General features: G+C 44.8%; 1 protein-coding gene across 1 annotated transcript in view; it reads right to left on the reverse strand.

Moving 5' to 3' along the window:
- Positions 1-5,453: 5,453 nt before the first annotated feature.
- The window catches only part of LOC121620436 (protein shisa-8-like), an 87,884-nt gene continuing 79,417 nt past the window's right edge, over positions 5,454-13,920 (reverse strand). Inside the window, exon 5 of the mRNA XM_041956475.1 lies at positions 5,454-5,950. Coding sequence (XP_041812409.1) covers positions 5,454-5,950 — 497 coding nt within the window. The remainder of the gene's footprint in view (positions 5,951-13,920) is intronic.

The following is a 13,920-nucleotide window of genomic DNA, read 5'->3' on the forward strand; positions in this document are numbered from 1 at the left end:
ATGAAAATTCTGTTCATATCCCTTCATCCCTAAAAAAAACCTCTAGAGAAATTTGTCTTGAGTTACAGAGAGTGACGTCAGATTGCCCAGTCTGCTTTTATATCTATAAAAAGCCCTTATATAAGCTGAGTAGTCAACAAATTTCACAGCAGACAAGTGGTACAGCATACATATATACACAAGTAGTACATCGCAATCCAAGGCAGCCTATTGTTGCCTATTACAAATTATCATGAAACAACGCATGATTTTTTTTTTTTTTTTTCATTTTTTGCAGATGCAAAAGCTGTACAAGAAATCACTGAATCTCCCTTTCGCCGTTCAGCTAATGTGTTGGCAAAGCACTTGGATACAATGCAATATCTTTTAACATTAAATACATGAGTGCATGTATATACCGTACAATGTAACTCAAAAGATCACAAGCCGCAAACATTTGACATCCTCTGGTGGCAAAGGAAGGTGAGTGGGGGGGGCGGGCTGAAGGGTGCGCAGCCATGAGTCTAAAGTCTGGAAGCACTTTCCATTGGTCAAATTAACTTTTTTTTTGTTTGTTTTTGACAGGAGCTTAATCCTAGAAAAACACAGTACAAAAAACAAACCGACAGAAAACAAAGAAACAATTGAACCATACACCATAATCTATATATTGCTAGGGACCATGGAGCCCAAGTATGTCTACCAGGTTGCATTCAGATAACCTGCGGTAGAATACTTGCATTGTTTCTTTTATAGAGAGGAAGTTTTACAAACAACAGTCAGTTAGCTCTGAGACGAGCGAGTGACGCCATAGTCTGTCATTGATCAGGAGAGATTGAGTAAATGCACTCTAAGCTGATGATCCGAAACAGTCTCAGCATTCTCACTGTTTGGGATGTTTGAGCATCAGTTAGGTGTACTCAGTTTCTCCCGATTCGAGGCTTTTGGTCCTGTTTCGTACCACGAACTCGTGGACGCTGTACGGAAGATATAATTAGCGTTTCGGCTCTGTGGCTCTTGTGACTTGTTTTGTGTGTCTGTGCATGTATGCTTGTGCATGTTTTACATTGTCCACAATGGAGGCAAAACTGCGGCTCAACAGAGGCGTTTTCAGCCTAATTCATTCTGCTTTGGCGACTGTTTTTTTCAGGCGGGCCTTGGCCTGAAGGGGGCCAAGTCCATCCAACACTGATGGAAAAATGCACAGATCCAGGATGCCCGACCGCAGCGAAATGAACGCTAAAAAGTCTTTTTCTTTTCCAGCAGATCGGTGGGATTGTGTCTTGTGATTGTGGCACCTCTGATGCGGATCTCCGAAAGAGCAACAAGATATTCAAGAGTCAGCCATTCACGGCGCTCGTTTAAACTCTGTGAGCCAATCGTTTTGAGCCATGCCAGCCGACAGAGTCTGCGGAAAGTTGAGAAGAAGTTGTCAGTCTTGTTAGGTTTGCTGGTAGCCTGTCCTCAGGCTCTGTTTGTCCCGGAGGACTTACTGTAGACGCCACTCTCTAAGTGTAAATCCTGGCGCCAGTGTTGCCTTTGTGTTTGACCAGGGGTACGAGTTGGTCCTGCTCCTCCCAAAACCCGACCGTGACAATAACAATGTTGAAATTGTGCGATTCAGAGTAAAGACCAGCTTCCCCTTTCAGCTACAGTCACACAGAGCTTTGGAAAGCTGGTCGTTTGAGTACATCATAGAGATAAAACCCAGAATGACTGTTTTTAAAGGACCCAGGCAAAGCGGAATGAAAAACAACCATCGCCATATCAGCTGTGTCCATGCAACCCCATTTCCTTTTCCTGTCTCATCTCCTTCATCTGCTCCCAAACCCTCTGCAGAGCCAATTCGTTTGCTCGGCCCTCCCTTTGGTTTTAACACCCGCACCCTCATTAGCACCCACCCCTAAACTCAGAGGAGGGCTACAGATAGGCAGACAGACTGAGATAAGGAGAGGGTGAGGACGGTTGGGCGCTTATTGCTTTACTGACGCATATTGCTTGTTTACTCGCTGTCATTCCTCGTTTGTTCTCAACCTCTAATGCATTCCGAGTGATTAAGGACAGACCCCACAGAATATTTTGGTAGGGCTTTTAGAGGCCAGAAAACTTTTCTCTTATGAAGTGACCCACTTAAAGCGTGGCACCTCGTGGGAATAAAAGTCAAAGAGACAGGGGAGCCGTGGAAGAAGAAACCTGCTGGAACACGGTACATTACATACCGTGCAGCGCTGGCGAGAGCGTAAGCGCAGATGTGTTTGATGCATATTCACACCATGCATATCCCGCCGATGCTTTTGTATTCATGATCCCCGTTCTCTGCTGATCCCTTATTACAAAAGCATGCCAGCAGCTTCGAGCGCCGCTCCAACAGCTCGCCTCACAGGTTTTCCACATCTTGGAGAGGTAAAGTAGAGAAACCACTGCAGCATTACAAACAAGCATTATATTGCTAATTTATTCTCTCTCGTTAAAGTTTTACTCCGCCGCTCGTTTTATTTGTGTACACTCGCAGCTCCATAAAATTGAGATGCAAATTGGGGAGTTTGGCTGAATGACATCTCTTGCTCGGAAGAAAAATCCACGGAGTCCAGAAATTAAGATCGCTTTTACATAAAATCGCCTGCAAATCTCCAGATGTGAGGAATATGTTGCAAAGCATCTGATCATACACGTCCTCGCCTCTGTGTGTGGATGCTAGTTTGTGTGTGTTTGTGAGTGTATCAGGGAGTAAATCTGGAGTCTGCCCCGCTCTGTTATTAATTATAGTTCTCTCCCCACACACACACACACACACACACATGCTAAGAGGATATCATGGTTCACAACAGCTTGGAGCACTGGGTACCAAACACCAGACAAGCGCTTGGTAATCATCGCTCAGCCCTTCCATGGACTCGGATGCGCAGAGGGAGGTCGGAGGGGGGAAGATGACAGTCTGCTAGGGAGCAGAAAAAGAGAAGGGGAGCGACAGGAAGAGAGAGGGAGTGAGATAAAGTGCTAAATAGTGTGTGACTCTGGTAAACGCTGCTGTTTGATTAGGTTCCACCACCTGTCTGATGTGCTATACCATGTGTCGGGCATATGCACTGCGGCGTAGCTGCCGTCCTCGTGATGACAAATGAAAGTGAATTCGATCAGATTGGCTGCTGGACTGTTCTGTGCTGTGGAGGAGAAGGTGAGAGCATGTGGCGTGGAGATCTTTTAAAGGTAATACTGAGCTTCTAGACTGAAGCCATCAACAAATGTTGTATATTACTCAAAAAAGTTGCATTGCTCGTCACTTTTGTCACCCAGCCCAGCTGTGTCAAAGGTGCCTTTAAGTGACATTCCGGTATATTTGAACCTGGTGTATTCCCCATGAACATGGCTGTTGTGAAGCTCGGTCGTGCTAACTTTGCACTCACCATCTTCACTGTATAAAACAGCGTATATCAGTGTTAGCTGTGCAAGCCTCCTACAGCTTTCCAGACAAACATGATTTTGACTTGAATCATTTAGGGGCGACTTGATAGCTCACCTAACCAGCTAAACTGTCATCTAAGGAAGCTCAAAAAGCTAAATGCAATGATGGATTATCCTGACTATTAGGAGGGTAACTGCGAGTCGTTTCACTTTGATGGATGACCGTATTAATTGGAACCAGACACAGATAAGGAAGATGAAAAATACTGTCCAGAAAGACATCGTACCTCAGGAAACTGGTTATGTTCCTGTGGTCACTACTCTATCAGGCAATACATCAGGTTGAATATACCAGATTTTGGTGGGCTTACCAGTGGCTAATGTTAGCAAGAGGCAGCATTTAAATAAGACAACTTAGAGTTGCCAAAAGTCAGTGAGAGGTACGGTTCTTCTCTTTTGGCAGCTCCCGCAGCAGAACTGATATCAACCCTCCATTAAACTCCCTTTAAGAGAAAGTCAGCTCCCAAATTGTCAAAGTAATGGAGCAATACTGATATTGGTCATTGTAATGTCATGACTTAAATTGCAACCTTACATTCCCGAAAAAAGCAATCACAACACGTAACTTAGTAATGCAAACGAGTTTTGACCGTTTTCATGCCAAACAAAAGTGTGTTCACAGTGTCTGAATGCATTCAAAGCAGGAACTACATGGATTTTGTTTAAATGCGAGCAGTCATTCCTCTGTGGATGCTAAAGCACTTCATCTACAGGAAGCGAAGTCAAATCGCAAAGCGCTGGCGAGTGGTTTCAGTCTCGTATTGTGTTAACATTGCAGCAGTGAACGCATGCAGGAATGGCCATGCTGGGAAAAGGTGTTCCTGGAATGCATCGGTGCTTTTTCTCCCCACACCGAGAAACACTCAATGATGTCGGTCATTAGTGTTTGATAATGAAATCACGTCTTATGAAGTGGATCCCAGAGGACGTGCATGCAGTATATCAAATCATTTCATGTCCTGGTACGACCAAATGCCTGCACCGATATGAGAGAAACGCCTTCGGGGCAGTGACCTTGTAATGACCTTTCTGGTTACACGGACTCTTTTGCTGTTTTTCTCGGCATCGCCACACATGCCAGGTTTTCTTTAGAGGTAAACAGCAACACAGAAGACGGTGACTGAAACGAGCAGCTCAACAAACCGTTACAAATGCCGACAAGAGAGCTCGCTATTTCACTTCCCCAGTTTCTGAGGATGAGTGCGTCTGTTTGTGTGTCAGTTGGGAGGGGGGTGCCTGTGGTCTCTGACACTGCTGGGAACCTTCTGTAGTTTTTGACAAGTGTGTAGTGTGTGTGTGTGTGTGTGTGTGTGTGTGTGATCCTTCTCATCTCATTTGCCCCTGGAATGAGATGAATAACCAACCCCCTCTCCCCCACCACCACCCTCCTCCCTGGTATGAATTGCCAGGCTGATATCTCACTCTCCGGAGGGGCCAGAGGGCAATGGGAGCTGACAACACAATGGCATTGTTTCTGCTGATGGGGAGCCAAAGTCTTAGGGGAAGCACTCCCCAACCAGCCTCTTTGACAGTCTCCGAAAAAGCGGGTAGAGTCCGTCCGGGGTGGTTTGTGGGTTAGTGTGTGGGATTTTTGGGGGCATTTGCGCCTGGTGGTGCGCTTCCACAGAGCGGTGCAGAGTGAGGTGTGAGGGGGTCGAGAGGAGAAGGAGGAGAGAGCTGTGCCAACACACTGAGAGGCCACTCAATTATTTAGAAGAGCCGCCGGGTTCAAAGAGTCACAGCCGACACCTGCCAATCCACCACCTTCACAGCTTCTCTGCTGCTGCTGTTTTGATCCAGTGGTCTTAAAAGTACAGAAATATCACTCACATTATTATTACTGTTGTCAACAATGATGAGAGTTAAAAAAATTCAGATTATACACGATATTTGCTTGCTCCGCTCTCGCCGTCACGGCTGTGGATATAAAAGATATCTGAGCATTTCCTTTAAAGTTGCTTGCAACTCCACTTGGTTTCCTCTTCTGTGTGTTCAACCGCTCACCCCCATGTTCACACAGTGACCTCTGTCTTGCTGTTGGTGGGCAGTCCCTTGTGCTTCGGGTGCATGTGCGGCGAGTGGCCGTAGCCGAGCGGCTGTGAGAAGAGCTCGGGCAGCGTCTCGATGCTGAACTGCCTCTTGTTGGAGTAGGCCTGGCGCCGGCTGTTCTGCTGGTGCAGCGGCTGGTGCTGCTGCTGCTGGATGGGGTGGTGCGGCTGCCCCTGGAGGCCCATGTGGGAGGCCACCGGGTGCTGGATGTGGCTCTTACTGGGGTCCCAGGCTTTGAAGGCCGAGCTGGACGTGAGCGGGTGGGTGTTGGTCTTGGAGATCTTAGGCTTGGGGATCTGGGAGGCGTTGATGGTGATGGCCAGTGGCGCGTGGATGTCGGGCGGCGGGAGGAAGGGCTTGTCCTTGGGGTGGAAGTTGATTGGCTGGAAAGTGGGAGGGGACTGGCGGTGGGTGTAATCTACCATTGGGTAGCTCTTGTAGTAGTCTCTTGCAGCGGTGTCTGGATGAGAGACGGAAACAAAGGCAGAGACATGGTTAAATTGAAGATTCGAGAAGGTTAGTTTGACTCAGCAATGACAAAAGAGCCAATGGAGAAGCTCCATTCTGACCCTGAATTTACACAGATGCATCACATCACTACACATGTGGCATATCTACGTACGCACACTCACATTCCAGACAAATCTGTCATATCTGTCAGGTGAGCACATAAAAACTAAGCCAAGGCAAAGACGACGAATCCTGCAGGGTGTGCAGCATGTGTGTGTCCATGAAGATGTGAGTGTTAGTACAATATTTATGTATTACAGCTTTGAACTGTCTGACCATGGAGTTAAAAATACCAACAGCACCAGAGAGAAACAAACAGAGGGAGGGGGGTCAGGAAAATAACCCACGTATGAAGGGAAAAAGCAGGATGAGTGAGTGTCGGGCAAAGCGGGAGATTTGTAGGGAGTAAAAATAGAGTGGGTTCAGCGTGTCGAGTCAGATTAGGGCGAGTTCCCTGAGTGGAAGTCGACTCTGCTGTTCGGTCATCACCGCTACACCCCCCATCACACACACACACACACACACACACACACACACACACACACGCTGCCCTAAAGACACTAACAACCTTGTTGTTGCTTAGCCCCGTTTTATTGGTCCTTTTTTTTTCCTGGAGAGAAATAAGAGGCTGAGAAAAAGATATTTTGTTGTCTTTCTCCCTCATTCTGTTGCCCTTATCGTCATGAACGACTCTTCCACTGGTATCGTTCAGCATCTGTCTTCATCTTAACATAACAGGAGGCAGCTGCTATCAGCTTGTACTGCATGTTAAGGCAAACACATTTGTCTTTGTTCTTTATCTGTTTGTGTGTTTGATCTTATCGTGATTACACTCCAAACAGGGACGTCACAATAAGATTGTGTCAACAGCCTGCTCAGAGGACGTACGACCGGTTGAATTTCATTCGCTGTAATGAATGTTGCCGACCATTAGTGGGCGTTAATGCATGCGTGTGTGACAGAGAGAGGCACACACTGGGTTCACAGGAAATTCAAGGTCTTGTGAAACATTAATGCGACTCAGAAAATGCATCATCTCAAAGCGTATTTGGGGTGCTGTATATTTGGACCACTGGACTGCTCGAGCTCTGAGCTTTGTGCTTGCCGTTTCAGGAGCCTCACCGACTAACATGCACGATTGGTTTCCTTGCATATGCATGATTATCTGTTTGCAAGGAGAGCCTTTGGACAATATTGAGCGGCAAACAGGAAGCAGACTGCAGACTTTATCTACTGTAGTTGTGAGAAATGCAGAGAGGCTGAGCCCTGTTTTTTCCTCTCTCCCTTTAATCTTTCTCTCCATTAATTTCTAATCATTTATTCTAGCCAAGGCAACTGAGAACATTTTCTCATATTTATATTTTCAGAAAACACCTGAAGGAGCTGTCTCACACTCACACGTGTCAGGAAACTGTCCGGTGCTATCACAGTCGACTAATTGCTTATTGAAAGCTTCAAACGTGGGTCCACTGTGTAACTCCAGGGCGCCTCAAACGCATCTGTTGAGGAAGTCACCGTTAATCATCCACTCCCTCACTTCAATTCTCCAAGCTGCTCCAAAGATTTAAATAAAACCCTGCTTTTCTCTACAACCGGTGTCACTACAACCATTTTAATAGTTGTTTACAGTTTAAATATTGGTTTACTGATGCAACAACTGGTTTATTAATGTAAGATGCTAAATGTTTTGAACTATTTCCAATGCCAGGACCGAGGTCGAGGACCTTACACAGATCTAAATGCAAACCGAAAAGATGGTGCAAGAGGGCATTTTATTTAGCATCCCATGAATTTACATGGCGCCATAGAATTTTGCTGGAGTCTTTAAAGTTATAGTCCTTAAAATTTTCATGAAATAAAACCTTGATTTTGAGAATATGATAATCAGCATTTTTCTGCTACAGCCATTAAATGTATTTATCATTTATTTAAAACATCCTACTGCTGCTGCTTCACATTAAAAGCTTTCAGTTGGCTTTTTTTGGGAAGCAGCCAAAGGAGCTGCAGCTTATTTGTCATGGGCAGTATTTACTAATTAATTACTTTTCCAATTACTGTATATAACAATAATAAGTTACTAGGGAAAGTAACTTTTGCATTACCTTTAAATATCTGCTTCAATTCTCTCATTAATGCACACATATTATTTTAGTGTTGGTGCAGTACAGTTTATCTAAACTTGAACCCATTATAACTGGAGTGTTAAGAGTTGTTAACACTCCTAAACAACAGAGGGCAGCAACAACTGGTATTCCTACCTGTTAGATACACTTGTATAGTCATGGTTAGACAGTAAGATTTGATAGAAGATCCATGTTAGGCTATGCTACATGTTAACTGACCTTTGCTACAGTAGTTTATAGTTTCTTCAGTTTTGAATAAAAATGGGAAAATCACCTTAATAAAAGCAAGTTCACGTTGCTTGAACTCTCTTACGCCATCATAAGGTCGAGTGATGAAAGATCATCAAACAGAAAATCTGGGGAATCGGCTGTTTGTCTGCAGCTGTCCACTGATTTCACACAAGTCAAAAGTAACGAGTAATGGGCCCATTCACACTTAATTAATTGTTAGTGCGTTATATGATCTGAAAAGTAAATTTGTTGTATTTGTAGATACTGTCAAAACACCAACACTGGTCACAAGGTTAGTGCTGCTCGGTCGCAAAGTTTAGACGAGGTCATGGGATCAGTTTTAAATATTGCAGTGAGCAATGGAAGAAAAAGCACCAAGCTGCACACCCGAGGAAACCAACTGGAACCTTGAGTTCAGTCTTATGAAGGGCAACCATCTGGCAGCTAAAGCTCGTGTGGTGGTTTTACTACACCTTCCCGCAGCTACGTCAGTACACTGTGACATCACTGTTGGGTGTGGTCCGACTGAGCAGCACACCTCTGACCACAGCCAAACGAACGCTGCTTTCCAGCCTGCTGTTCAGTCACTCTTTGAACTGAGAAGAGCTTTTGTGCCATAATTGGTCAACGTTTCACACAGAATGAAGAAGAGGAGGAAAAGATAAAGACACTTTAATGATTCACTTTAATTGTCCACAAAACAGAGATTTAGGAGGCTTTTTTGTGCTCTATAAAGCACTGATTATTGTGTCACAATATTGATGACTAAGACTGAAGAGAATGAATAGAGAAACTGCTTTGAAGATAAGGATGAACGTGTTGAGGATTAGTGTGTATTTGTGCGTCTGTGTGCACTTTGTGTCAGTGGATTCATATATTCCTGTATGTGTTATGTGTGCACAGCTGCATGTGTGCCGGGCACCGGGCAACAAAGAACACATTTCCATACATTCTCTGCACATCCAAAAGGGGACTAAGCCCCTTGATTCGCACGCATCTTTGCAGTAAAGTGCATCACAAGGTTTTGGCAGCTTTTAGCAGCTGCCTGTTCGCCACGAAGCCGTGAAGACGCTCACCGGACGTCAGCAGTATTGCCACAGATAGACAGGCTGCAGGTTTAATATGCAGAGTGCTGTACAAGCCCCGGGTTTTAACAATGCGTATGTGCATAGATGTGTTCTGCGCCGTTTTTGCAGGAACTGCCTCGTGTTGATTGCGGACACCGCATCTCTCTTTTTGGTGTTGTACACTGCAGCTGAAGCTGATTCCAGAGAAAATTGGTTCAAATCTCTGGACATGGCGGGAAAATCTGGGACGGCACAGAAACAATGAATTAAACACACTCTTCCTCCCCACAACAACTGCAGTTGCTGCCCATTTGAGTGTTTCCACACATGTAGCCAGCAGGAGCACCTGACAGCAGGGTCCTCTGTGACTGGATTATGTGCCTTCCTCTCCATTTCACAGACTCTCCATCTGCTCGTTCTCTCTCTCTCTCTGTTTTCCGTTCTTTCCATCTGTATTTCATTTATTTCGTACTTTTCAACAACATCAGCTTCTGCTCTCTATCCAGCAGCAGCCTAAAGCAAGGCCTGTGGGCCCAATCTGGGCCACCACATTATAACTGCATAAGCTGGGTCCTCCAAAGGGTAACAGAGTTTGACAACTCACTGTATTCTATTTGCTCTATTTTTAATGCCATTTCATTATGTTAGAGCAGTTATTCCGAGAGAACCTGCTCAGTGCAACGCATATTAACACACACCACAATGACCTAAGACCTAAAACACAATTATTTAGCAAATAATTTACATGTTCTGATGTTTCTGTTGGCAAGTGGCCCATCATTTACATATAATACATTTAATGCTATATGTAAGTTTAGACCATATTTTGACTTAACACATAAGTATTTTCTGTATGCCAATTTCAGAACTTCGCTTGGCTTGAAGGTGCCCCTTTCTGACTTTACTAAGTAGCTGTGTACAACACACAGGCCACCTCAGATACAGTACATATGGTCATCAGAATTCTTATTCTCCTCTTACCCCCATTTTTTCCATGACAGTGTGTTCTGTAACAGCTTGAAGCTATATGATGTCTTACACTGAATAAAATATTTAAAGCCCCAGATGCCATGTTCTCAGAGCTGCACCTCTGCCTCAAATTGCAATATTCACAAATAATTCAGACTGACACATCTGATGCTAAACTTTGGGATCGCCATCAGAATCTGAAATAGTGTTCTACGGGTTCTGAGCAATGCTTGGCCGCACAAACATCTTTAAAGTGTGGAACCTCAGGAAGGTCCAACAGAGTTTAGGAGGTTATTCAAACAAAGAAGCTGCTAACAGGCAAATTCCCTGCAGCAGCACATCACATCTTCCAAGACAAACAAGCTCACTTGTTCCTGTACAATCATTTCAAGTCAGACGGTTTCAACTAATAATAAAAATACTAGTGCAGAATCTTTTCCTCATTAGTCTGCACAGGTACTCCACTGATCATTGCTGGTAAAGAAACCCTATCCTGAAGTGCCAAACATAAAATAAAACTTTGAACCAGTGGCTCCTTCATCTTCAAAGTCATCTTTTGGGGAATCTGAGCTCACTCCAGCACACGCAGTCATAAAAATATACCAAAACTTATTTCACCCATTACGTGACCTGAAGGTCATGCTACCAACCACACAGCCAAAGTGAGTCTAGAGGTGTTTTTTTTTTCCCCTAAAGCATGTGAGCCTCATCATCATCGTTTGTGCGTCTACTGACCTTGTTTCCATGTCAGTTCCTCGACAAAAAACAAACAAATGACAATCAATGCATTGTGTTCGTTAAGATGCTGACTTAACTCTAAAAAGGTATTAAAAAAGGCTCTTTTTAAATGCTGTCTTTCATCACCTTGCAGTATAAAGATCAAAATATGCATTTAAACCATTTTTCTACAGTGTCTTCAAATAGTGCTCAGGCTGTTGGATCATTAGACTTTAATTAAAGACTTCAGGCAGTCTTGGCCCAGAACTTGGAGTCCTAGTGTCCTGGCAAACAGTCTCTCACACCCTCTTGGAGAACATCCCTCCACCTCCTGTCTCATGTCGTCTTTTCTCTTTCCTTGAAACCTGACACTCCCTGGAAGCTCACCTGTGCTGAGCTCGATGGATCACACATAAAGCACTTGGTAATATTTCTAAATGCTTCCTACCCAGTTTATCTCTCCCTCGTCTTGCTCTGACATTCTGCTTGTTCTTTCTGTCTCTGTCCTCTCACTTTCTCACTCTATAACCTTTAGCATCTTTATCCCCCTTCTTCTCACTGCCAGTCCACCTGTCCTCCTTTAATTAAGATAGATATATCAGAGCTGCTTGTGCCAGGGTCCTGCTGCTACACCTGGCACAGGTTCGCTGTCACAGAGTCCCGACCTCTTTGACCTGATGCACCCTCCCTCTCTTCTGTCCGTTATTCGTTTTGTGCTTCCCTTTCTCTGTTTGTACCTCTTTTGTCTTGCTTTGCACGAGATGTTTTAGAAAACAAACCAAGTTGTGAACCGCTGCATTTAGTTCCAGCGTATATAGAAAGATTTCAAAGCTTGGTCCAGATACCTGCTGCTACACCTGGCAAACGCTCGGCTATCCCATCCAAACTGTTGTGTGTCCTAGCCATGACTTTGTCCGCGCAGCCAGGATCTCCGGACCCGGTGGCTTGTTTATTGCCCAGCGAGAGAGCTGATAAGCATGTGTGAAAATATGATTGGACTGTGTGTACGTTTATGTGTCTCCCTTTGTGAGTGCATAAAAGATAATAGGTAATAAATAGCAATGTGACTAAATCATTATCATTTTCACTCAGAGCGATGCAGAGGATGTAGCTCAGGGCTTATTTCAGCCTGGTGTCTGCAGTCTGTAAGCATGCCCCAACAACCACCAGCAAGCAAATAGGGCAGACTGTGTGTGGCCAAAGCTCGGGGCAAAAACACTCCCCCAAGCTCTTGCTGTAGCTGCTGGTTAAGCTTACTGCTGAGTGTATCAACGTGACGATCAGCCCGTTTTTTTCCACTGGAATATCAGAGGACGCTGTTAAGAAAGATTTTAGAGAGAAAATTAATTGGAAACTAAAAAAGTGAAGGGACAAAAACAGGATTTTGGAAAGTGGGACATGTCCCCCCTTTAGCCCTTAAGCCCTTGACTAGTCCTTTTTTTCACACTTAGAAGAGTGCTGCTAAAAGAAATACATCAATTTTAACATTCATGTTTGATGCATATTGCAGTGAAATGTTTACATTGTGCGTGTCGTGACACAGTGGCTGAACACCCGGACGTTGAGAGAGAGGGGAGGAATGAGCGGTGCACCTCAGCGTGTGAGGGATTTGCTGTTCGGAGCTGGTTTTCGGCGGAACGTGGCCGATGACTGACGCTCGTCGCTGAGTGGTTGGCTGCGAGCCGCCTTTGTTTCTCACTCACTGAGCAGAATAACGAGACGAGATTTTCTCTTTCCTGTGAACGGACGATGGGGGAGCGACGACTGGAGGAGGTGTTGGCTGCGTAGTGTGTAACGTGAGAGCGACTGACCGCCGCTCCGTGAAGCATGGACGCCATCAAATGCTGTAGCTGTCCCTTCAACCGTTGTTGCGTAAAGTCTCAAATTGCATCACTAGAGTTTTCACAAGTCTTCTATTGTGTGTCATACTAGAGCTCTACTGTAGCCCAACAATGGCCTCACTGAGTTACACTTCAGCTCTCGATGAATCACTAAAAGTATGGGCTTAACAAGCGGCCATTATGGCTTGGAACTTAAAAACTCTGGATGTCCCTTTGGATGCTCTTCACATTATGTGTCTGAAACTCCGCAGCTACGATGGGCAGCCCTGTCTATCTTTGCATATTGTGTCAATGAACACTGCATGTACATGTGTCAAGCTGTCGCTGCTCATCATTGTCACTGTGTCCTTGTCTGTCTGCAGTGATCAGATGATAGATGGTATGTGTGTGTGTGTGACTGGGTCCTATGTACATTTTTACGCCTGTGCAGAAGGAAAAAGTATACTGTGTGTGTGTGTGTGTGTGTGTGTGTGTGTGTGTGTGTGGTGGCTTGGACGTGTTTGTCTATTTTCTTAGTCTGAGTGTGTTTCTGTGTCTGAGAAAGAGAGAGAGAGGCCAGAGGACAAGCTTGAGGCCTGAACCAGTCGCTTCAAACTACTGCTGTCCAAACTACTGTCACTCTCCACCCACCAACGCCTAACTCATTCTGTGTGTTTGTGTGTGTGTGAGTCTGTGTTTCATCCCTTGTTTTAAATTGTGAACAAGTTGAGTTACCAGCCCGTTATGAGTTACGTCACCATCAGCAGCAGTGAATTTATGCCATCGTCGTAACTTTTTTCCACAGCTGATTCATGGTTACTATTAACAGAAAGGCAACCTGTCAATAACTGTCAGCATTATTGCAGCTGAGCTTTAGGCAGATGACGAACCCGCACATAACAAACAACAGACAATGTTCTTTTCATGACTGTGAGCCAGCAATGATCCTAATGCCTGTCATAACAGGACGTTATGTATGATTCTAACTGATGG

This window comes from Chelmon rostratus, chromosome 17, assembly GCF_017976325.1.
Source record: "Chelmon rostratus isolate fCheRos1 chromosome 17, fCheRos1.pri, whole genome shotgun sequence".
NCBI classification, from domain to species: Eukaryota; Metazoa; Chordata; class Actinopteri; order Chaetodontiformes; family Chaetodontidae; genus Chelmon; species Chelmon rostratus.